The sequence below is a fragment of the Babylonia areolata genome, chromosome 9 (assembly GCF_041734735.1).
Source record: "Babylonia areolata isolate BAREFJ2019XMU chromosome 9, ASM4173473v1, whole genome shotgun sequence".
Classification (NCBI taxonomy): Eukaryota; Metazoa; Mollusca; class Gastropoda; order Neogastropoda; family Buccinidae; genus Babylonia; species Babylonia areolata.
The window spans coordinates 43,344,036-43,369,035 of record NC_134884.1 but is presented as its reverse complement, the minus strand read 5'-3'; the positions used below and the strand labels follow the sequence as shown (position 1 = coordinate 43,369,035).

General features: G+C 41.8%; 1 protein-coding gene across 1 annotated transcript in view; it reads left to right on the top strand.

Annotated features, from left to right (window-relative positions):
* The first annotated feature begins 541 nt into the window (after positions 1-541).
* The window catches only part of LOC143285491 (NEDD4-like E3 ubiquitin-protein ligase WWP2), a 34,225-nt gene continuing 9,766 nt past the window's right edge, over positions 542-25,000 (top strand). Inside the window, exons 1-18 of the mRNA XM_076592815.1 lie at positions 542-757; positions 2,735-2,825; positions 3,272-3,419; positions 4,180-4,304; positions 5,153-5,272; positions 5,788-6,099; positions 7,202-7,286; positions 7,921-8,010; positions 10,076-10,302; positions 10,836-10,920; positions 12,607-12,735; positions 14,415-14,568; positions 16,109-16,197; positions 17,935-18,094; positions 18,991-19,124; positions 21,137-21,277; positions 22,312-22,432; positions 24,768-24,872. Coding sequence (XP_076448930.1) covers positions 2,768-2,825; positions 3,272-3,419; positions 4,180-4,304; positions 5,153-5,272; positions 5,788-6,099; positions 7,202-7,286; positions 7,921-8,010; positions 10,076-10,302; positions 10,836-10,920; positions 12,607-12,735; positions 14,415-14,568; positions 16,109-16,197; positions 17,935-18,094; positions 18,991-19,124; positions 21,137-21,277; positions 22,312-22,432; positions 24,768-24,872 — 2,283 coding nt within the window. The 5' untranslated portion in view covers positions 542-757; positions 2,735-2,767. The remainder of the gene's footprint in view (positions 758-2,734; positions 2,826-3,271; positions 3,420-4,179; positions 4,305-5,152; positions 5,273-5,787; positions 6,100-7,201; positions 7,287-7,920; positions 8,011-10,075; positions 10,303-10,835; positions 10,921-12,606; positions 12,736-14,414; positions 14,569-16,108; positions 16,198-17,934; positions 18,095-18,990; positions 19,125-21,136; positions 21,278-22,311; positions 22,433-24,767; positions 24,873-25,000) is intronic.

Below are 25,000 nucleotides of genomic sequence, written 5' to 3'. Positions count from 1 at the left end.
TATGAGATGCGGTAGAGCAGGGTGAGGGCTGGAGTGATCTCCTCTGCAACCGTCTTCAAAAGTCTGGGGTAATGCTGTCTGGGCCACAGGCTTTATTGGGGTTGAGGTTGAGCAGGAGTTTTCTAACTCCATCTTCTTTGATGTTTATATCAACACATGATTTCTCTTTCACTCCATTGTTTGAGCCAATCGAAAAGGAGATCGGGCCGCTGTTTGGTGAGAATTAGTAGACTGTCCATTATATCTCTTTCATTTTGTTTTGATTGACATCATTTGGAAACTTTTCCCCGAGCTCAGTTGACTTTTGAACGCCATTCAATGTTTCAGGCGGTTTTGAATCTGTAGATGAAACTTTGAATGCATCGCCACCAAACAATGGTACTTGCAAATACTTTTTAAAAATCAGTTCAGAATAGTCTCTTGACTCTTAGACCTGTTAATATGTAATCAGAGTTCAGTAGTTTCAAAAATGATATTACATTGAAAATAATCAAACATCTTTTTTTATTTTGTTTTTATTTTTACATCATAGGTCACGTGATCTGTTATGGTGGTCAACTTGTGAGTGAAACATCCGTATTCGGAGATCTGGTGCATTCACGTCGGCCTTTGATGTGTTTTCTTACACTCTACATAACTTAAAATATTTTTTACACCAACGAGTCTTGCATGGGATTACCAATATGATCGGCTAAAGCAATCCAAAGAACGTGTTGCTACATACATCGTCTGTCTGCTATCGTCAACAACATAACTCGTGAGTAGAATGCTTACATGTATCTCGGAATAAACGAGTTATCCACACACACTTCACTAAAGTCACAATGTTTATTATTTTCTCACACGTTTGTGGTATAAATTACACAAAAATCGTCTTCTGTGGTGACTGGTGTCGCTGTGAATAAATATTGTCTCCAGTCATTCAGTTGACTCAATGAATGAATCTTAATTTCCCTCTTCGAATACAGAAGGGCGCGGTTCAGCTGTGCACACATTTTCAGTCGCTACACGATGCTAGTGGTTAGGTATTAAGTTGGGGCATCAGGCAGTGAAGTTTTCAATTGATACAGTAATGTTCACAGGAAAAGAAACTATGTTTCGATTGTGAAAAGCTATCTTTAGTTAGAAATGTTCGGAAAGAAACTGTCATCAGTACAGTACAGTACACACACACACACACACACACACACACACACACACACACACAATGCATCTACTCACTCAGGTTGACTGATCAGTTGAAATGTTGGATTGGTTGGATGGGAAGAAAGTAATGGTAATTGTAATTTGTATGATGTGAAAATTGGGGACTGAGACAGGTCTGTGGATTTATGCAGGCAGTATCTGTAGTGTAGTGTTCTGTGTCATATACAATACCATGTCAAACTGATGCAAACTGGGCCTATCAGTTTGCTCTGCTTGGCCAAATTTGATTGAAAGAACCAAAATTTGATTACAGAGATGAATTTAACAGGAAATATGGAATGGATGTTCATTTTATAACATTTAAATAGCTGCAAAGTATCAGTCAGAGAACATGTACAACACAGAAAGTTGAGCATACCAGACAACTGTACACATGATACCCCCATTGTGTTGGAAATAATATATTTGGTACCCGAAGGAACTGTATATTATTCTGTGACATTCTTAGTAATCTTACAGTTACATCAGATGACAAACTTCCAAATTCTTGCCCAAAGTAGTCAGAGAAAGTGGAAACAGAAATTTCATACAAAAGGGCACTATATAGAATAAGTAAAATTCTAGATATTAAGTTGAAATAGCTCCAGCTTTGTTTGTATAATATATAACCCTAGGAATGGAACGGGGTTGTGAATGATAGCTATTGTGATTTTTGCAGCAATGAAAAGAACAATATTTAACACACATTTTGGAGATGTGAACATTCAAAACTCTTTTGGCAGAGGTTTGAAGAACTGCTTAAGGTGGCATGTCTAACATGTACCAGTATAGAAATAAACAAAAGCATGGAATTGTTTGGCATGGCTCAAAATGTGTGACTGATACAGTATATGACTTTCTGATACTACTTGGAAAAGTGTACATAGATTTATGAAGAAAAAAGTAGAAGATCTGATAAATGGAGACACAACCTAGTACCTTTTGAAAGATACATTTCCTGGCACTAGTAAAGAATAGATCACAACGCAAGAATACATTGCAGCATACAAGATTTTAAAACAAAGTGGCTGTCTTATGTGACATATTTGATACATGCCATAAAAAAAAAAATTAATGTTAGACAATTGGTAAAATTAATTTTTTTTTTTATTAGAACTGGTAATTTTTCTGTCCATTTGTTTGTTTACTTATTTGATAATTGTTTATTTCTTTTCACATTCTTTCTTCTCTTCTTTATACTGATACTATATGTTAAGAAATAGAAATACCCTTGCAAATGAATTGTTGCTGTAGTTTTCTGCACCTGTCTAATGTGTTAACGATGTATTTTGTCTGTTGTGATATATATATAATATATATATGTGTGTGAACTATGCAAACTTCTGGTGATGATGATGATGATGATGAGAAATTCATTATGAGAGATATAACATTACAAGGGAAAAAAAGAAAAAAAAAGTTTGGTTACAGAAAACTTTGGAAGGGCAGCGACCAAAGTTGAAAATAGTATACATGTATGATACTTAGAATTAGATAAGTAACCAAGGAGATGGTGAATGCCAGCCAACAAGTTGGTTGATGTGTTCAGGGCATGCAGATTGCAGTGTGAGTGGTACAGACCATGGGAGAAGCAGCCGGAGGTGCATCGCCCAGTCCTCTTTCACAGCTGCAGATTACTAGTATGTATGCCCTGACTATTGCCATATTGGCGTGGTTTGTTATGATTTATACTGTATGAACTTAGAGAGGTAACCTGTGCTGATGGGCTGGCATCAGAGTGGAGATGGTTGTAGAGAGATTGACAAAATGAGCTTTTATACAGGATTTAAAATAATTCAAAAGTGATGAATATGCTCAGATGCTGTTGTGCTGAATTTTGTGTAATTTATACATTAAATACAGTGATGAAACTGAAAGAGACAGTGCCCTATTTGTTGCTTTTTTCCCCCCTGTGTAATAGTAATCAGTAAAAAAAAAAAGAAAAAAAAAAAGAAGAAAATCTTTGTTGTCTGTCATTATTGGCCAGTAGAGAACATTATTGATACATCATTACATGCTCTTTCTTTTCTTTTTTGTTTTTCTTCTTCTTATTTGTAATAAAGCTTTTGTTTTTTTTAATCCACAGTCCTGTCTGCCAAGCTCACTGCAGTGGGAGGACTGTTCTCCTCCAAACCTGACCCATACTTGGAGCTTGTTGTTGATGGACAGCCACCACGCAAAACTGAGGTGGTGAAGAAAACCACTACGCCAAAATGGGAAGAACACTTCACAGTGTACGTAACAGTGGCTCACACACAGAGGGAGGGATGCCGAAACATACAGTTTGGCAATGAGCTGGGAGTGGTTTATAAAAACTTTCTAGTAGATGTTGTTTTGTTTCATTTGTAACCATGGTCAGTGGAGTATTCTTTTGTTGCAGGTTTTTGAGCCTGTTTTTATGCCAGTCTTAGTTGTGTGCATCATTGTGTGTGTGTGTGTGTGTGTGTGTGTGTGTGTGTGTGTGTGTGTGATGTGTGCTTGGTATGGGTTTCATAAGCTGTTTGCTTCATTCTCCAAATTGTTGCTGTATACATGCTTGAACTTGAAGCTAAGATGAATTTGACAGTTCTTAGCATGATAATTTGTTCACACTAGTTATTCCATTCTCCCAATCCCTGTAATGTGTGTGTGTGTGTGTGTGGGAGGGGGGGGGGACAGACTACACAATCCCATCATTATTCAACACCTCATAATTATGTTGTCTGTTCAGGCTGGCCTTGGTTACTAAACCTACATATAATTACAACCTGGGCTGTTCAGGCTGTCATTTTGCCCTGCAAGCACTGATTATAAATATAACAGTATATTTAGACTGGTTGTCACATACTTGATTCCCTTACAGATGTAGGTGTTAATGTGTTTAACTGTCTGTTTAGACTGTATGTATATGATGCCTTTATAGTTTTTGATGTTTCTGTGGATAACAGTATGCTCAGACTGTCGGTTTCACACTTAGCGTTCTCCTAGTTGTGTTTTTTTTCTGTGTGATTACAGACTTGTCACACCATATTCCAAGCTGGAGCTGCGTGTGCTGAGTTCAAACAGCATTCGTACGGACAGCCTGGTGGGTCAGGTCACCATCATCCTCTACTCCCTTCTGGAGGAGAACAATGGAAAGTGTGAGTAACTTGGAAAGGTGGTTGGGGGTGTGGGGGTTAAAGAATTTAATGGTTTAAAGTTCCAAAAGCCTTTTACAGTCATTTGGGCAGTGAATTCATAACCACTATGGTTCAGCTTTGGAAAGCGAGACCTTGCACTAATGAAATACATTTTTATTCACAAAGTTTTATGTACGAATAGTTTCAGTGATCATAGGCATAGAATTGAGAACAATGAGTACAGGGGGTTCTGAAGGGATGAAATAGACGCATACACAGAGATGTCAGCTGTTAAGATTTTGCAGTATTTTGTTACGCTCAGTCGCTGTTTGTTCCGACGTTATGCCAATGTCAAAATTGTTCCGATGAGTTCATTTTCGACTATATAGATTGGTTACAAGCTTTCCTGTCGTAACATTACCCAGACGCTCTAGACTTATCGATCATGATGCCAGGGCAGTCTCTACTAAGCTTGGTCTCATGTGATGATGCTCAGCTAACTGCATGTGTGTTTACATTGAAACAGCGTTGAGTGGACCAATCAGCTTAATTGTTTGCCCAAACAAGAGAGAATGTGGCTAAATCAAGTTGCGTCACCGTCAAACAGCATCTGTGCCTGTTTCCTGATGTGGTTGAGAGTCCGACTGTTTCTTACCAAATTCAAAATGTTCCTTCCAAATTTCCTGATTGTTCCTAGAAACGCTTGACAGGGGTTGGTATCTCTGCATACATTAGCACCCTTGATTTTATTGTCAAGACAGCGTCAAATCTTGCATACTGATAAACTTTTTCCAAATCTGCTGAAAAAATCACACTCATGTAAACTTGCAAACGTACATAAATCTAAATGTATGTTGGTATCTTTGCAGTGGACAATCTGAGGAGGACCTTTGATCTGAAAGGAGAGAAAGGCAAACATGGGGAGATCAGTGTGATTTTGCATGGACTAGAGGTCAACTTGAGACGGTTCCCAAAGAAGACAAACAATGGTAAGTATTCTTTGCTGTTTGGGGAATGGAGATGGGGGTTTAAGAGAGATAGAGAGTTGGTGTTGAAGTTTGCACGAAGTAATCCAGCAAACATTTGTGTTCAGTGTGTTATGTGTAAAAATAGGCTTTATTATGTTTAGTGGTGCACTAGCATGATATATCACTAGGCCATCAGAACTGGAAGCTATCTGGAATTGAATTAACAAGTCTAGAATAGAAAAACGTGTCCTGGTGTTTAGTAAATTTATGGCAGAAAATGATATTAGAAATAAGTTATTGTTTAACATACTTGTGTTCTGTGGTATGAATTTACATTAAAATTATATAAATGTCATCTGAGAGCTGATCGTGTGACTGTCATTCTCTAGTCGTGGTCTTCTTTCTTGTTTTAACATCAGTTCAGCAAGAGAGAAAACTATATAGGTTCCAAGTGCATGCGCTCACACACACACACACACACACACACAAGATTCCAGCCACTAATTTACATCATTGATTCAACTACACTTCAACAGGCCCCAGATCCTCCTCAATCCCCAACGGCACCTCCAACACCCCCACCTCCTCCTCCTCCTCCTCCACCACCTCCACCTCCCCAGAGGGCAGAGGGGCAGGACGCAGCCCTCGAAGCGGCAATGCTGCCGGTCAGGCTTCCAGTGCCCCTCCCCGACCTGCGCAACCCACCAATCGTCACTCCATGCCTTCACCGCCGGCTTCCACAGCACTCAGCCCTTCCACACCTCCGCAGGTTGCAGCGCCCCCTGGTGCCCCTGCTGGCAGTCCTCCTGCCAATCCTGCGCAGAATGGCGCCAGCACTGAGGGAGCTGGTGAGTTGGCGGTACACAGGGAGGGTGTTGGTTGTTTGTTACAGTGTTAAGTGCATTAGCAAAAGGGATGTGCGGTGCTCTAATATTTCTGTCTTTAACATATATGTGTATTGCTTCTATTTTAACTGTTTGCATTGTTGCAGGTGGCATAATTACTCTTTATGAGATAATAAAAGTTACTGCTAAGACTAAACTGGTCTGTAATTGTGAGGGTCTGCTTTTGCCCATTTCTGGGGTGACTGGTATCCAGTGATCTGTGAAATAAAGCTCAAAGACAGTCTCATGACCCAACACTTTAAGAATTGAACATGGAATATAGTTTGGTCCTTGTCCCTTTGCAAAGGATTGAAATCTAATTTTAACTTTAACACTGGGAGTTACTGTTGCATTTGAAATGACATTCCATTTCAGTAGACTCGATGAGGCAAGTATGACAGATTTTTAATTTCATTCCTGCTGGTGTACATGGCTGAAAAGTTGGAAAAGTGCTAGGGTTCTCAGATTTTGTGCATCAGTCAACAGTATCTCCATCTGTGTCCCTCAGTGAACTGTTGTCCTCTCCAGCACGAATGCGAAAGTAAATCTAAGACTGGTCCTAGACTTTTGTGCATTTAAAATTTTTTTTTAAATTGATGTTTCTCAGGGTGCTCATATGAGGTTAGCTGTGTTGGGCAAATGTTTACAAACTATGGGTGTTCTTGTTAGGATGTTGGAGCATGGCAGGGCTTTGTGTTGTTCTGCGGAGCTGATGCACGTGTTGCCTTTTTGCAGGCAAATGTGTCAACAATTTCTCTTTTAAAGACAGTAAAGTATTCTTGCACTAAATAAAGTGTTCTTGCACTTGTATCTTGTGTAGATAGTAAAGTATTTGTGCACTTAATAAAGTGTTCTTGGCCATTTCTCTGAGATAGTAAAGTATTCGTGCACATGATAAAGTGTTCTTGGCCATTTCTCTTTAAGATATGGTAAAGTATTCATGCACTTAATAAAGTATTCTTGCACATGTATCTTGTGTAGTTTCGTATTCTTGCACTTAATAAAGTGTTCTTGCACTAGCGTCTTGTGCATTGGTGCACTGGTGATGGCCATGTTTGTGTTGCAGCTTCTCCAGGGGGTCCCCCTCTTCCCACCTCAGGGGATGGCAGCACTGCCTCTCCTGCAGACCCTGAGCATCCCCTGCCTACTGGGTGGGTAGTGTGTGTGTGTGTGTGTGTGTGTCTTTGTGTGTGTGTGTGTGGGTGTGTGGGTGTGTGTGTGTGTTGGTGTGTGTATGTGTGTGTGTGTGGGCGTATGTGTGTGTGCGTGTGTGTGTGCGCGCGTGCATGTGTGTGTGTGTGTGTGCGCGCGCGCAAGAGTGTGTCTGTGTGTGTGTATGTGTGTGTGTGTGTGCGTGCGTGCGTGCGTGCGTGCATCTTTGTGTATGTGTGTGTGTGTGTGTGTGTGTGTGTGTGTGTGTGTGTGTAATTTTTGCTGCTTTTGGTGGGCTTTTTTTTCTGCATACATATAAACTGATAAATTTGATAACAGTCTATGTAGCAAATTAGAATTGTCAAAAATTTTCAGCTTTATTGCCTTGTTCACAGGGAGACATGTACAGAAATGATCATACAGATTATATAATGATAATCTATCTATCTATTCATCTGTCTATCGATCGATCTGTCTATATGTATATATGTCTGTTTATATAACACACTTTAATGCGTCTATTTTCTGTTAACAGTGTGCCAGTATGTAACCATACTATTAGCTTGATGTAAGCAATGAGATAATCACTTTATTTAAGGACCTGTACTAAATGTGTGTGTGTGTGTGTGTCAGATGGGAGATGAGGAAGGACAGTCAAGGCAGAACGTATTACGTGGACCACAACACCAGGACCACAACCTGGGAGCGGCCGCTGCCACCAGGGTGAGTGCTGTCTGCCTGACTCCTTCACTGTCAGAACATTGCTTGTGGTGTTGTGTAACACATCTGTGACCTGTATCAACATCTATGTCTGAAAAACAGTTTGTGTCAAACATTCTAAGTAGAAAATTGTGTGATGGGCACAGCACCTGGGTGATAAAAGTGTTGGGACTTTCAGTCTTAGGGTTTTGATTTCTGATCTCCCATGTGAACAGATGGCCAGACCAGCTGTTGCCTGAACCCCATTCATGTCTGTGCACATGCAGAAGATCAAATGTACACGTTAAGTATCCTGTAATACTTGTTGAGAGTTCAATGGGTTATTGGAGACAAGAACATTCAGAGAATGCATGCCCACAGAAACGGAGTATGGCTTCCTACTAAGTGGGGTAAAAACGGTTATGGATATGACAGCCCACTCATTTATATATATACAAGTGAACAATAGAGTTTCTGCCCACAAATGCAGAAAAAGAAGAAGAAGAAGAAGAAGATTTTGTTAAGGCTTTGACACTACATTTGGTTCAAGAATATGTAGTTTTTGGAGCTGCGTGTCAGGACCATAAGAGATACCATGGGAGTTGGAAAAAGATATTGTCATCTATATGTGTAATTTCCACTAACAGTACTTCCATCTGAAGACACCATGTGTTTTTGTAAGCTGATCTGAACTGTTTTGAGTGGGTATTCATGCTTGTAATTTGAACCATAAGTGCAAGACCAAGTTAGAAGCTGACATCTTAAAATTTCTTTAGTCCAGCTTTGTTTGAAAGTTGTCACAAAACCATGGTAGGAAAGGGGCAAAGGTTGCTATGAATTTGGGCAAAGTCTTTCTGCAGTAGTTGCAGATACTTTGGTGATTCTGTGGAGAGATGCAATGAGTGACTGTCATTTGAGGGTTAGTTGTTTTGGTAGTTGTCCTTGGAATCTCTGGTCCATATTGCTGTTATGTAAAACATAATTATAAGAACACTTCAGATTACAGATGTAATATAATGCAGGAAGAGTGCTGTGTTGATGTAGTAATCGGTGTGATGTTGTAATCAGGCTGAGGAGACATAATTATTATTGAGTGAAATTCAGTATGTTGTTTGTTGTTTTTCTTTGTGTATAGTAGCCTTCATGCAGTGTGTGTGTGTGTGAGTGAGTGTTCTGTGCACGTGTGAGTATGTGTGTTTGTGTGTGCGTAGGGAATATTTTGTACTTTTTGATATGATTGTTCATATTTGCAGTTTGTAGTATATAGATTCTCTTCTATGTCCTCATCTGCTGTTATTTGCGTTTGTGCACTATTGTTTACATGAGCCGATTATATGGAGAGTTTGTGCTATATAAATACTGTATTTTTTTTTAAGGATAGTCATGTCCGACTGTGATCATCAAAACAGCAAAGGAGGCAACTGTTGTCCCGACATTCTGGGCTATAACTTGATTATAATGGAGAGTCTTGCCCCAGTCTCCAGCCAAGAGGGATTCAGGACAGTTGGCATTGGGATGATGCCCAAAAGCCAACTAGTCCCCATGGATGCAGCACTAAGAGCCAGTGCAGTCTTGCCTCCCTAGTTTGAGAACATAGTCTTTCTGAAAAGACTAAACTGTAAATTAAATACCCACTGCAGTGGAGAGACCATAGATGGTAAAGCTCCCACTTTCACTTGGCAGTTTTGCCCATAAGCAAGCTTGCTTACATTGTTGTAATGATATTGTGAGGGGCTTTGCACTCACTTCTCGATCAGCTTCAGATCCACTCTCTTTCTGCATAGCCAGATTCAAACACTACACTTTTGGCCGCTGTTCTTTCTTTGTCTCTGGACCTTGCATTTGGAATGAACTTCCTCTTTCACTTCGTCAGGTCTACGCCACACTCGGGTCTTTTAAATCTGGCCTTAAAACGCATCTCTTCCCAAGATAGCCTCCATCCCCAGCCTCTTCCTTGTCTTCAGATTCTCCAGTGAAGAGTTATGCATGCGTGTGAATGACTGGTGTGAAAGCGCTTTGATTTGTCTCTGCACAAGATTCAGCGCTATATTGATACAAATTGTCATTGTCATTATGATCATCACGGTAGGTGGGAGAGGCGTGTGGATCAGCGGGGGCGTGTGTACTACGTGGACCACAACACACGCACCACAACATGGCAGCGCCCCAACACAGAGATGGTGACCAACTGGAACAACTGGCAGCAGTGGCGCAACAACCGCACTATGGATGCCATGAACCAGCGGTTCCTGTTCCCTCAGAATCCACAGCCCACCACAGACAATGATCCCCTGGGGCCACTTCCTGACGGATGGGGTGAGACTCTGTGTGTGTGTGTGTGTGTGTGTGTGTGTGTGTGTGTGTGTGTGTGTGTGTGTGTGTGTGTGTGTTTGATTCTGTGTGTGTGTGTTTGTGTGTGTGTGTGTGTGTGATTCTGTGTGTGTGTGTGTGTGTGTGTGTGTGTGTGTGTGTGTGTGGCTCAGTGTTTGTGTGTTTGTATGTGTGTGCATGTGCATGTTTCTTTATCCAACGCAATGAAAGGATGAATTCATTTAAAAGGATTTAATGTACCGCAAAATAATGAACACAAGGAAAGATTTAGGTATGTAAATGCATCTTCCCTTAAATATAGAAAGATTTTCAAAGTATCTCTCCTTACTTGTATACAAAAGTAGAAACATTGTACAAAAAAGGTGAGGGTTTTTTTCAGTGCAGTTTCTTTTGTTCTCTTACATACAAGCTATTTACAAATGTCCACCTGTTTCCTTCAGCTCTTTTTCTCTCCTGGCCTGTGTTAAGAAATGTATCATTCATTTGATTTGATATGAAAACGTCAGTTTGATTTTCAGAGAAAAGAACGGACCCTAGCGGACGGGTGTACTTTGTCAACCACAAGAACAGAACAACACAGTGGGAAGACCCCCGCACTCAAGGGTATGCTGTGCTTTTTTTTGACTCACTTGTGTAAACAAAGTGAGTCTGTGTTTTAACCCGGTGTTCGGTTGTCTGTGTGTGTGTGTGTGTGTCCGTGTGTCTGTCCGTGTGTCTGTGTCCGTGGTAAACTTTAACATTGACATTTTCTCTGCAGATACTTTGTCAGTTGACACCAAATTTGGCATAAAAATAGGAAAAATTCAGTTCTTTCCAGTCATCTTGTTTAAAAACAATATTGCACCTCTGGGATGGGCACAAAAAAATAAAAAAAAGAAGCCTAATTATATGCAAACTGCACTTACTGTTATATTTATATTTTTTGTATTCTCTAAACTTGGCACTTTGACCTCTTATTTTGACACAAGAACAAGAGGAGTCATTATTATCATTTTTTGTTCAAACAGGAACTTCTTTTGCTAAGCATGGAATTTTTATTTATTTTGCAAACGTTTTTGGTGCAGATAGTAAAAAAGGGAAATTACTCTGTAATTAATGCTAGGGGACTTAATTTATCACAAGTGCATCTTGAAGGCCTTGCCTCTCTTGTCTTGAAATCTGATCGTTCATTTTCTTGTCCTTGAAAGTTGATTTCTTTTGTCTAAGGGTGGGTATTTTTCCTTTTTTGTTTTCAGGGTTGATGGATTTTCTGGTGCTTGGTTGGTCTTTTTTCTGTAATGTAAACACAGTATGTAATGATCCTGTTTCAGTTGTCTGTATGTCTGTGTATGTATGTATATACTTATGTATGTGTGTGTCTGTGGTAAGCTTGAATAAATCCATTTTCTCTGGAATATACTGTGTGTGTTGACACAAAATTTGGCTTACCAAAGAACCATAGCATACCATACACACCACAGAATACATGTGTCTGTGCTGTGTGTGTACATAGACTACATGTGTGTGCATGCTGTTGGAGTGTGTACATTCCATAGAATACACATGTATTCACGCTATGTGAGTGTGTATTCCATAGTATATATGCTCTGTGTGTTTGTGTGTTTACATTCCATAGAATGCACATGTTCATACTGCGTGAGTCTGTACTTCCATAGAACACATGTATATTCGTACTGTATACGCCTAAACATTCCATAGAATACATGAGTTTACGCTGTGTAAATTTGTACATTTATTTGCACATACTTAACCGTGACCCACTAGTGCAGACTCCGGCAGAGGTCTGACATTCCTGTCATGTGCAAACTACTATCCACTTATGACTTGAACATTCCATAGAATACACACGTTTTTACGTTGTGTGAGTGTGTATATTCCATAGAATACATGTGTGTTCTGCTAGAGTCTGAACATTACCTAAAATACATGTGTTCATCTGTGTGAATGTGCATTTTATAAATTACATATGTGTGTTCATGCTGTGTGAATCTGAACATTTCTTAGAATACATGTATGTTTGTGCTGTATGAGTGTGTACAATTCTTAGAATACATGTATGTTCATGCTGTATGAGTTGGTATGTTTCATAGAATACACGTATGTTCATGCTGTATGAGTATGTACATTTTATAGAATACACGTGTTCACGCTGTGTGAGTCTACATTCCATATAGTACATGTATGTTCATGCTGTGTGAGTCTGTACATTCCATAGAAACTATGAGTGTTAATGCTTTGTGAGTGTGCACATTCCATAGAAGACACTTATATGCATGCTTTGTGATGCAGAATCATGCAGGAAGATCCCTTACCAGAAGGCTGGGAGATGCGCTACACGCAGGAAGGAGTGCGTTATTTCGTGGATCACAACACGCGCACAACCACATTCCAAGACCCTCGGGGAGGACCCTCCAAAGGGTTAGTCGCAGGCTGGTTTGTTTTGTTTATGCCTATAGCTCCGCTCGGGAACAAAGGGCCGCAACAGCACTCCTCCAACGGACACGGTTTGGGGCGATCCTCTTTATCTGGGCCCACGTCATTCCGGCTGCCTTCACTTCAGTGTCCGTACTTCTTCTCCAAGTCTGCCTGGGTCTGCCAACTTTGCGTTTGCCTTGGGGGTTCCAGTCAAGTGCCTGGCGAGTGATGTTGAGTGGTGACTTGCGCAACGTGTGGCCTATCCACCCCCACTTTCTCTTTTTGATTTCTTCTTCTATGGGTGCTTGTTTGGTTCTGTCCCAGAGGTCTTCATTTGAGATGATTTCAGGCCACCTGATGTTCAGGATGTTGCGCAGGCATCTGTTGACAAATGTCTGGAGTTTGTTCCTGTTGGTCTTGGTAGTGCGCCATGTCTCTGAGCCGTACAGCATGACTGACTTGACGTTGGTGTTAAATATTCTGATCTTGTTGTGAAGTGAGAGGGCTGAAGATTGCCAGATGGGTCGGAGAGTTCTGAAGGCGTGTCTCGCTTTATTGATGCGGCTCTTGATGTCATCGTCTGCTCCACCATCCTTGCTCACTACGCTGCCCAGATATGTGAACTTTTCCACTTCTTTGATCTCTTCCTGCTGTAATCGGACTGGGTCTTGCTGCTTGTTGTTGATGCGTAGGATCTCTGTCTTTCCGATGTTGATCCTGAGGCCGGTCTTCTCTGCCTCTATTGCGACGCGGTCTAACTTTTCCTGTGCGTGTTGTTTCGTGTGGGAGAGGAGACTGATGTCGTCCGCGAAGTCGAGGTCTTCCAACTGTTTGGTGAAGGTCCACTGGATGCAGGCTGGTTTGCTTGCGTTTTTTGTGTGTATGTGTGTGTGAATTACACAGGTTCATCGCTGTGTTCAAACCGTTCATTTGGTTTTCTTAGTTTTTGTGCTTAATTTTGTATTTTAACTACACATACTTAACCATGACCCACTAGTGCAGACTCTGGCAGGGGTCTGATTCCTGTCTTTTGTATTTTTTTTCTCAGTCCAAGTATTGATATGAATGTATTTCTTTTGTTCACTTACTTATGTGTTTGCTTATTGATAACTATTGTGGTATACTTGTTTACTTAGTTATGTGCTTAATTATACATTTTTTCTATGGAACTAGTGTTAACAAATTCATTTTGTTTCCCTAGTTATGTGCTTAATTACATATTTTTCTAAAAGTACTGTTATTCATGATAATGAATTGTTCTTTTACTTATGTGCTTGATTGTATCATTTTTTCATAATACATTTCTTTACCGTTTTAAATGCTTATTTTCATGTCACTTGTATATCAATACGTTTACTTTGTTTACTGACTTAATCATGTTGTTAAGTATATCTTTTTCTGAGTGATATTTGATTTGTTTTTGTCTGTTCCTTCATATCAGTCCTTGTCATTCCATTCATCAGAATACTTGAAATCTTGGTATATCGTGACAACACATAGTTTTCCCCTTCTTTTCCAAGTTTTGCAATCTTTCTAGCTCTGCGTCTTGTCAGTGTTTCTTACTTTTAGCTCCCCTCTCTTTTTATTTTCTTGATCCATGGCCTGAGCTTTGCCTTGTTATAGAGCAGAAAAACAAGTTGGTCCCATCTATGCAGTGAGGGACTTGACCTTTGTGTTGTCAGGCCCAAAGGAGCCTATGGTGTACCCATCCAGTATGAACGAAGCTTCCGATGGAAACTGGGGCAGTTCCGGTACCTGTGTCACTCCAACGCCCTACCTGGCCATGTCAAAATCAATGTGTCCAGAGAAAACCTCTTTGAAGACTCTTTTGCACAGGTGGGGACATTTTTCTGAGAACTCTATTATGCATAGTTTAGTAAACCTCTTTGAAGGGTCAGGGGGGTGGGAGGAGGTGGGGGGGTGGACATTAAAATCTAACAATGGTTCTTCCACAATTTGAGATGAAGCACTGTGTGTATATATATTGTATATATATATATATATATAAAGATATTTCTGCACAAAGAACAGGAAAAGGTGTCAGTGAACTTCCTACAAATATATTTGTTTTTTTAAATATTTTTTTCTTCACTGATGCGCACAGAAATACATTCCCTCAAAATAATGCAGGCACCTACACACACATAGAGGTATACATGTGTGTAAGCTTATAAAAAAAAAAGAAGTGCACACCAGAATGTAATTCTTCTGCCTGTCTGTTTGTGTTGGCTTTTTTTCTGATTCTCTGTCTCATATTGTGTCTTTGTGTAGGCTTTCTCTTCTGATTTTCTGTCTCATATCCTGTCTCTGTTTGTCTGTGTCAGCTTTCTCTTCTGATTCTCTGTCTCATATCCTGTCTCTGTTTGTCTGTGTCAGCTTTCTCTTCTGATTCTCTGTCTCATATCCTGTCTTTGTTTGTGTAGGCTTTCTCTTCTGATTCTCTGTCTCATATCCTGTCTTTCTTTGTCTGTGTCAGCTTTCTCTTCTGTTTCTCTGTCTAATATCCTGTCTTTGTTTGTCTGTATCAGCTTTCTCTTCTGATTCTCTGTATAATATCCTGTCTTTGTTTGTCTGTGTCAGCTTTCTCTTCTGATTTTCTGTCTCATATCCTGTCTGTGTTTGTCTGTGTCAGCTTTCTCTTCTGATTTTCTGTCTCATATCCTGTCTGTGTTTGTCTGTGTCAGCTTTCTCTTCTGATTTTCTGTCTCATATCCTGTCTCTGTTTGTCTGTGTCAGCTTTCTCTTCTGATTTTCTGTTTCATATCCTGTCTCTGTTTGTCTGTGTCAGCTTTCTCTTCTGATTTTCTGTCTCATATCCTGTCTCTGTTTGTCTGTGTCAGCTTTCTCTTCTGATTTTCTGTCTCATATCCTGTCTCTGTTTGTCTGTGTCAGCTTTCTCTTCTGATTCTCTGTCTCATATCCTGTCTCTGTTTGTCTGTGTCAGCTTTCTCTTCTGATTTTCTGTCTCATATCCTGTCTCTGTTTGTCTGTGTCAGCTTTCTCTTCTGATTCTCTGTCTCATATCCTGTCTCTGTTTGTCTGTGTCAGCTTTCTCTTCTTATACTTGCACACCATTACTGTAGGCAGATCTTCACACTCCATTTTTTTTCTTGTGTGCAGGTTTCAAATTGATGCTTTAACTTGAGGAGGTGATAATAAAGTATTATCTTTTTGAGATTTTGTTTTTTCTTTCTTTTTTAGTTATAGTTTCGTTTCACTTACAATTATTTTTTTGTGGATAAAGATGTATTTTTTATGATTGCATACTGTGTGTAGGCTGTGGCCTGTTTACGTTGGCTGTTGCTTTTTAGTGGTTTTTGCTGGAGTGTTGGTTTTGTGTTATCAGTTGTGTTACTGTCCTGTGATGGTGTTGCAGATCATGCGGTTACAGCCCTTTGACCTGCGCCGAAGGTTGTACATCATTTTCAAGGGGGAGGAAGGGCTGGACTATGGGGGTGTGGCAAGGTAAGCTTGTGTTAAGTTTCTCACATTGACTGGTTGTGTCTGGTTTTGCTGGTTGTGTCTGGTTGGTTGTGTCTGGTTTCGTTTGGTTTTGACCAGTTGTGTGACGGGCGCAATAGCCGAATGGTTAAAGCGTTGGACTGTCAGTCTGAGAGTCCCGGGTTCGAATCACGGTGACGGCGTCTGGTGGGTGAAGGGTGGAGATTTTTACGATCTCCCAGGTCAACATATGTGCAGACCTGCTAGTGTCTGAACCCCCTTCGTGTGTATACGCAAGCAGAAGATCAAATATGCACATTAAAGATCCTGTAATCCATGTCAGCGTTCGGTGGGTTATGGAAACAAGAACATACCCAGCATGCACACCCCCAAAAACGTAGTATGGCTGCCTACATGGCGGGGTAAAAACGGTCATACACGTAAAAGCCCACTCATGTGCATACAAGTGAACGTGGGAGTTGCAGCCCACGAACGCAGAAGAAGAAGAAGAAAAAGAAGACCAGTTGTGTTTGGTTTTGACTGGCCCTGTCTGGTTTTTACTGGTCATGTCAGGTTTTCTCTGATCCCGCAATGCCACCTGGTTTCTCTCCTGTCTGTTTTGTGTGTGATGGGAAGACAAAAACTCACAGGAACAAATTCATAGAAAAAGAGTCGCAGAAAGAGTAACAGATTTTAGATTTTTCCTTGGGGGTCAGGGTCAAAGCTGCAAAGTCACAGTTTTCCTTTCAATATTGTTTTTCTCCTAAAAACAGATAATGTTATTTTCTCTTCTTTTTTTTTCAGTGAATTTAATTTTTCTGCACTCCTTTCATGGTGCGGTCGTTTTTTGTTCCTGGTTTCTTGTTATATGTCAGTCAGCTGCATGTTGCCAAGAAAATGGGGGCTGGCTGGTGTTTGTTTTTCCTCATGTCTGTCAGACTATCTGTTTTGTTTGGTTACAGAGGTGATGTGAATGACCCTGTAATTGTCACATCCAGAATCGGTGAAAGTGACTTCTGAGATTGTGACAGCAGATAGTGATGATGAGCAGTCTGGAACATATCATGTACATGTGTTCAAGTAGTGCCCAAATTTTTGTTGCAATGAGATCAAATCTGGTCTTAAAATGTTTAAAATGTTTTAAATGTTGCATGTAAGTATCCTAGTTCAGGGTCAGCACCCTCCCTGTCCATCATAGACAGTTGTCATGACAACAAAGAAACAAACAGCACATGTGCTGCCTAAGTTCTGTGGTGAAAATGGGTCATACATGTGAATGTCCATTTGTTGGTCATGGAAGTTGTAGCCCACAAACACAGAAGGAGGGGCTGTAATTAAAATGAAGCAAGCAGCCAGGCTCCACTCTGAGGGGAAAGGCTTGCTGGTTATGCCATGTTTCAAAGCTTACCCATATACAGGCTTGGATTAAGGGATCTTGCTTTTGAATACAGCCATGCTTAAAAAAAAAAAAGAAGAAGAAAATTAAGGGAATGTACACATTAGTTCATGTTTCTAGAACCCACAAAACTCTTAGACATGGATTTTAGGATCTGTGTTTGAAATGAGATTTGTTTTATCGGACACAGGTCTTTTATTGGGCATATATATTTTGATGTGCGTGCATGATTAACAGAGGGGGAGGAGAGGGTGGTAGGCAGACCAGGCACTAGCAGATGTATGTACTGTTTCGGGAGATGAGAAAGATGTTTACCTGTAACCCGCCCAGGGTGTTCACTGACAGCGGACTGTGTGTTTCCACAGGGAATGGTTCTTCCACCTCTCCCATGATGTGCTCAACCCCATGTACTGTCTGTTTGAGTATGCCAGCAACAGCAACTACTGTCTGCAGATAAACCCAGCCTCCAGCGTCAATCCTGACCACCTCCTCTACTTTCGCTTCATTGGACGATTCATTGCCATGGTACTGAGCATGTCACACTGATCTCTCCTCTGCTACAAAAGAGGAGATGTAGACTGGTCATTGCAGGCAGCAAAGGTGGAATGAATGACTCTAGCAAAGAGATGTTTGGGAAGTGTCTGATTCAGATGTGATTCTGCCGTAATGAATGTTAGTGTAATGCTGTTGAAAGAAAAAAAAACAACAACTGTATTTTTTAAGCAAAAATAGCTTTGCACAAGGATGCTATGGTGACATTTAATTTTTCAAACACATATTTGCAACTGATTTTTTTTATAGACACTCCGCATGTGTTTGATTTCACACTCAGACAGAGAGACAGACAGGCAAGCACATGCACACACATTAACAGTTGAGTTGATAGACATTCAGCATATGTTTGATTTCATACTCAGAGAGACAGACAGGCAAGCACATGCACACATTAACAACTGAGTTATTATTATGAGCATTTAGGCCTAATCTTGAAAATAAGCCCTAGGCATTTACAAATAGAACACGTATGTAAATATCAACAAACAACAACAACAACAATAAATTGAACACAGATACCAAACATTATCAAAAATTATTCCCCCCCTCCCCCCAGCATGGTTTTGATTTCACACTCAGTGACAGACAGGTAAGCACACACACATGCTCATGCACTCATGCTCACATGCACAGATACACACACACACATCCACACAAACACACCCACCCATGCACACACACACACACACACACACACACACATCCACACAAACACACCCACCCATGCACACACACACACACACACACACACAAACACACACACACATTCACACAACCCCCCCCCCCACATACATACACCCACACTACTCCCACACACCCACACTCCCCTTTCACTGACTGCAGTCACGGTGAATGTCCGTCCTCAGGCCCTGTACCATGGCAAGTTCATTGACAGCGGCTTCACACTGCCCTTCTACAAGCGCATGCTGAACAAGAAGCTGACCATCAAAGATCTGGAGAGCATCGACCCAGAGTACTACCAGTCTCTGCAGTGGGTCAAGTGAGTACACCTTACCTGTCGGAAGTTTCAGTTTCACTACACATACTTTACTGTGACCCACTAGTGCAGACTCCGGCAGGGAGTCCGATTCCTGTCCTGTGCAAACTACTATCTGCCTATGCGGAGAAAACGAAAGTAGCTACACCCCCCAAAACTGAGTATGGCTACCTATATGGCAGGGTAAATAAACATCATCTTCTTTGTTTGTCCCATGTTAACTTGTTTGTACACTACTGGGGTTTATGTGTATGACCGTTTTTACCCCACCATGTAGGCAGCCATACTCTGTTTTTGGGAGTGGTAAATAAGCAAAATAATCATACATGTGAAAAATGTTACATGTCTGTCTGAGTGTGATGTGTGAGTGCCTGAAATCTGATTGAATAACAGGAAACAAATGATGAGCTCCCAATGGCAGCCGTCAGTCGGCTCTACCCAGGTAGGCAACCTGTTGTGTAAATGACCCTGTATTTGTAATGTGCTTAGAGCTTGGTCTCTGACCGAGAATAGGCGCTATGTAAGTATCCATATCAAATCAAAAGTTTCAGTAGCTCATGGAGGTGTCATTGCATTTGGGAGCAGATGCTTGACCAGCAGCATAACCCATCTTCCTAGCCTGGCCGTAAGTGCATGCATGTATGTATATAATTATGTGCCTTTCAGTGTGGGTTCCTTCTTCAACATTTTGCCAAACACTTGTGTTGCCACGGGTTCTTTTTCAGTGCGTCAAGTGTGTGCTGCACATGGGACCGCCTCATCCAAACGACTATATGCTTGGTTTGATTTTTTTCAGTCAAACTCCGGAGAAAGGGTGAGACCAGGATTCAAACCCAGACTCTCACAGACACTGTATTGACAGAGAAGCATCTCAACCATTCTGCCACCTTCCTGATTCTAAAAAACATCTGAATGAAGGGGAAATGGGTTGGGGCTGATATTCCAGTATAGTCAGTCAGCACTGCCAGTCAGCTGAATGTACTTAACCTGGGTGAAAAAAATGGAGAGACAGGGGAGGGATGGGCTTCCCCAAACACAGCAGCAGTGAGTCAGTTGAGCACTGCCACTGGTAGCAGTGAGTCAGTTGAGCACTGCCACTGGTAATAGTGAGTCAGTTGAGCACTGCCACTGGTAGTTTTGGGTCAGTTGAGTACTGCCACTGGTAGCTTTGGGTCAGTTGAGTGCTGCCACTGGTAGCAGTGAGTCAGTTGAGCACTGCCATTGGTAGCAGTGAGTCAGTTGAGTAATGCCACATGTAGCAGTGAGTCAGTTGAGTACTCCTTGTAGCAGTGAGTCAGTTGAGTAATGCCACATGTAGCAGTGAGTCAGTTGAGTACTCCTTGTAGCAGTGAGTCAGTTCAGTACTGCCACATGTAGCAGTGAGTCAGTTCAGTACTGCCACATGTGGCAGTGAGTCAGTTGAGTAATGCCACATGTAGCAGTGAGTCAGTTGAGTACTGCCACATGTAGCAGTGAGTCAGTTCAGTACTGCCACATGTAGCAGTGAGTCAGTTCAGTACTGCCACATGTAGCAGTGAGTCAGTTGAATTGCTGGCACTTGTAGCAGTGAGGTAACCCCTTATTCAAGTCTGACGGTCCAGTAACATAATTTTTGTTTAATCACACATACTTAACCGTGACCCAACTAGTGCAGACTCCGGCAGGGGTCTGACATTCCTGTCCTGTGCAAACTACTATCCGCCTATGCGGAGAAAATGAGAGAACTACGGCCGATAACCTTGTTTTGTTTTGTTTTTTTGCAGATATGTCTAATACCACAAGAGTATTTTGTACACTAGGCATTCTACCTTATCAACAAATCTAGCTGTGTATTATCAGTGAGTCTTTCCGTGTATTATCAGTTAGTCTTGCTGTGTATTATCAGTGATTCTAGCTTTGTATTAACAATGATTCTTGCTGTGTATTGTCAGTGATTCTCACTGCAGGTCTCGGGCACCGGGGCAGTTCATGCAGATGAATGCTGAGTGAAGTGTTATGTGTTTTGTGATGGGCAGAGACAACAACATCGAGGACTGCGGTCTGGAGCTGTTCTTCTGTGCGGACTTTGAGGTTCTGGGCAAGATAGAGCAACACGACCTGAAGCCTGGGGGTGGCGACATCCGCGTCACGGAGGAGAACAAAGAGGAGTACCTCAAGTAAGACGATCTTTCCTGCTTGCCTCCCCTGATTCAGGTCTCGTTGAGGTCGTAGGTTCAACGTGCATTGCTGCCTCACTGAATGTTTTCAGTTCTTTAGTGTTGGATTACTGTATTGACCAGCATTGAGTATCTCAAGCAAGACCATCTTGCCTGCATGCCTCCCCTGAATCAGGTCTCGTTGAAGTTGTAGATTCAGTGTGCCGTACTGCTTCACTGAATGTTTTCAGTTCTTTAGCATTGGATTACTGTATTGACCAGCATTTACAGGTGCATAGAAAGGAAAGACAGGATCGACTTAGAGGTAAAGAAAAACGAACGATTCAAGGGGGCCGAGTCGAATCGAGTACACAGAATATAAGAATACAATAAACTCAAGCCGCATGCAGCAAAATAAGGCCAAATGAACACGCTTAATAGCCAAAAAAAAAAGCGTAAGACAAGACAGAGTGTAAATCTGACAAGACAGCGTGGAGAGCCTTGGCCAAAGGAATGATTCAGTGCTTGTAGCTTTTAGAGGTGTTTGATTGGCTGAGAGCGGACCGGGCAAGATGGGTTGTCTTTTCACTGTTAGCCACGCGAAATTTGGCCAAGCAGAGCAAACTGATAGGCCTAGTTTGCATCAGTTTGACATGGTAAGTATATGTATCACCAAACATGGAGTATAATACAAACTCCTCCTTTTAGCTTGAGTTGGAAATGTGAAAAATATGGCGCAGATATTTTTCACAAAAAAAATATGATAGAATAAATTGCACATATAAATGCAAAATATAACATATATGGAAAATGGATCAGAATGCACACAATTTGATTTTGGCTAGAGTTGGAAATGTGAAAAATATCACACACACACACATTTCACAAAAACATTGAATGTACATATATTTCACAATAATTGTTATACTCTTCTTGGTCTTTGTAATTTCCCTGGCCTTTTTGAGTCATTTTTTGTCAGTGGAAACACAGACGTTCTGGCGGTAAATGTGCTGGTGTCTGCAGTGCGTGGTGCAATGTGTGTGTTTCTGTTGCAGCCTGATGACCCAGTGGCGGTTCACGCGGGGCGTGGAGGATCAGACCAAAGCCTTTCTGGAGGGCTTCAATGAGGTCGTGCCACTCCAGTGGCTGCAGTACTTTGATGAGAGGGAGCTGGAGGTGGGTGCTGGCTGGAAAGTGTGTGTGTGTGTGGTTGGGGGTTTTGGGGGCAGGCAGAGGGGGGCGTGTTAGGGAGGTGAAGGAAAGAAGAAAATGGGGCAGGCAGAGGGGTGTGTTAGGAAAGAAGAAAATGGGGCAGGCAGAGGGGGGGGGTGTTAGGAAAGAAGAGAATGGGGCAGGCAGAGGGGGGGGGGGCGTGTTAGGAAAGAAGAAAATGGGACAGGCAGAGGGGGGGTGTTAGGAAAGAAGAAAATGGGACAGGCAGAGGGGGGGTGTTAGGAAAGAAGAAAATGGGGCAGGCAGAGGGGGGGTGTTAGGGAAGAAGAAAATGGGGCAGGCAGAGGGGGGGGTGTTAGGGAAGAAGAAAATGGGGCAGGCAGAGGGGGGGGGCGTGTTAGGAAAGAAGAAAATGGGGCAGGCAGAGGGGGGGGTGTTAGGAAAGAAGAAAATGGGGCAGGCAGAGGGGGGGGGCGTGTTAGGAAAGAAGAAAATGGGACAGGCAGAGGGGGGGTGGGGGGGCGTGTTAGGAAAGAAGAAAATGGGGCAGGCAGAGGGGGGGGTGTTAGGAAAGAAGAGAATGGGGCAGGCAGAGGGGGGGGGGGGTGTTAGGAAAGAAGAAAATGGGGCAGGCAGAGGGGGGTGTGTTAGGAAAGAAGAAAATGGGGCAGGCAGAGGGGGGTGTGTTAGGGAGGTGAAGGAAAGAAGAAAATGGGTGGTGCTGCACTGTGGTGGTGAATTTCACACACAAAAAATATGTAGCAAAAACTGCAATGCAGTGCATTATAAAATGGTACAATGCAGTGTAATGCAATGCAAAACAGTGCATTACTATGCAATACAATTATATCCAGTCACGATTGACCATGACCATCAGAACAGCAGAGGAGGCAACTGCTGTCACGACTATCTGGGCTAGAATTTGATTATAGTAGAGAGTGTCTTGCCCAGGTTACATCCCCAGTCTCTCAGCCAAGAGGGTTTTAGGACAGTCAGTGCTGGGGATGGTTCCCAAAGGCCAGTTTAACTAGCCCCCCAAGGCTGCAGCACTAAGAGGCAGTGCAATTTTGCCTCTGAGTTTCAGAGTCATAGTCTTTCACAAAAGATTTAACTGTTAATGATTTCCCATTGCAATGGAGAAACCATTGATAATACAGCTGTCACTTTGCTGTTGGCCCAGCTGTAAACTTCAATACAGTTAGAGACAGTTACACATTGGGTGCAGGCACAAACATGTTACAGTTGACAAGGTTATGTCTTATGTCCATGGGCAGCATGTCTGTCAGAGGAGAAGAAACTGTACGCTGGGAAGGAGTGTTTTGACAATTTCTTGACTGAAACAGTGCATGGGAAGTGGCAGATGTTCATTTGGAAAGCATGTGGTTTGGGTAAAATTTCTGTACAGGTTTTAGAAATCGCAGCAGATTAAAGTGTGCTGAAATGGTATGTGTGTATTGAGTGAAGAAAGGAAAATCAAGGTTGAAGAAAATGATGCCTGAGTGGCATTCAACATTGCCTTTGTCCATGGCTGTGTCTTGATATACCATGGATCAGGCAAGCTGCTAGTGGAACATTCAGTGCTGTTGAAACTTAAGAAAACAATAAATTGTCTGATGGGAATGATATTGGCCAGGATAAAGTAGTTGGAAAGTCTCTGCTTTTACACTCATAAAATGTGTTTGGACAGTAAGAAAGAGAAATACTGTCATTGTACTTTTTATGGGTCTTCTTCTTTTACGTTTCTGTGAGTTGCAGCTCTTGAATGGGTGGGCTTTTTCTTAAAAGTATGGCCATTTTAATCCCACAGTATAGGTACCCATACTTCATTTTCCAGGATCATTATGGGTATGGAAGAGCTGAGCATCTACTGTCAGCTGGATTGAAGCTATTTCAAGAAGGTTGTGTCATTTGCAGCATTCTGAGAATTGTTGAAAGTGTGCTGACATTGACATCTGCACACTAAAGCTGCAGACATGTTGACTTGTCAGAATTTTCTCCCCCATCCTTGAATGGTAGACCGGTGGCTTCTTATTCTGGTGAGACAATAAACTGAGGTCATATGTGTAGCATACACCTAGCGCACATAAAAGAACCCATGGCAACAGTAGAGTTGTCCATGGCGAATTTTGTAATAAAATCCACTCTGATATGTGTGTGCGTGTGTGTGTTCATGCACGCTCAGTTGGTTCTACCACAGTAGGCAGCCTGTTGTGCAAATGACTGTGTTTTTAAAGCGCTTAGAGCTTGGAATCTGACCAAGGATAGGCGCTATATAAGCATCCATATCAGTCTGTTAATCAGTCAAAATTTACAGCACTGCGGGTGACTGTGTTTTCAGTTGATGTTGTGTGGGATGCAAGAGATTGATGTGGACGACTGGGAGCGGAACACCATCTACAGACATTACCAGCGCAACACCAAGCAGGTCGTCTGGTTCTGGAAGGTACGCCCATAGGGGGACCTGCATGGCTTGAAACACTGCACCTGCACATACATGCACATTTTATATGTCCACACATACAAACACATTTAAATCTTCATACAGACAGACACACACACAGAAACACACAC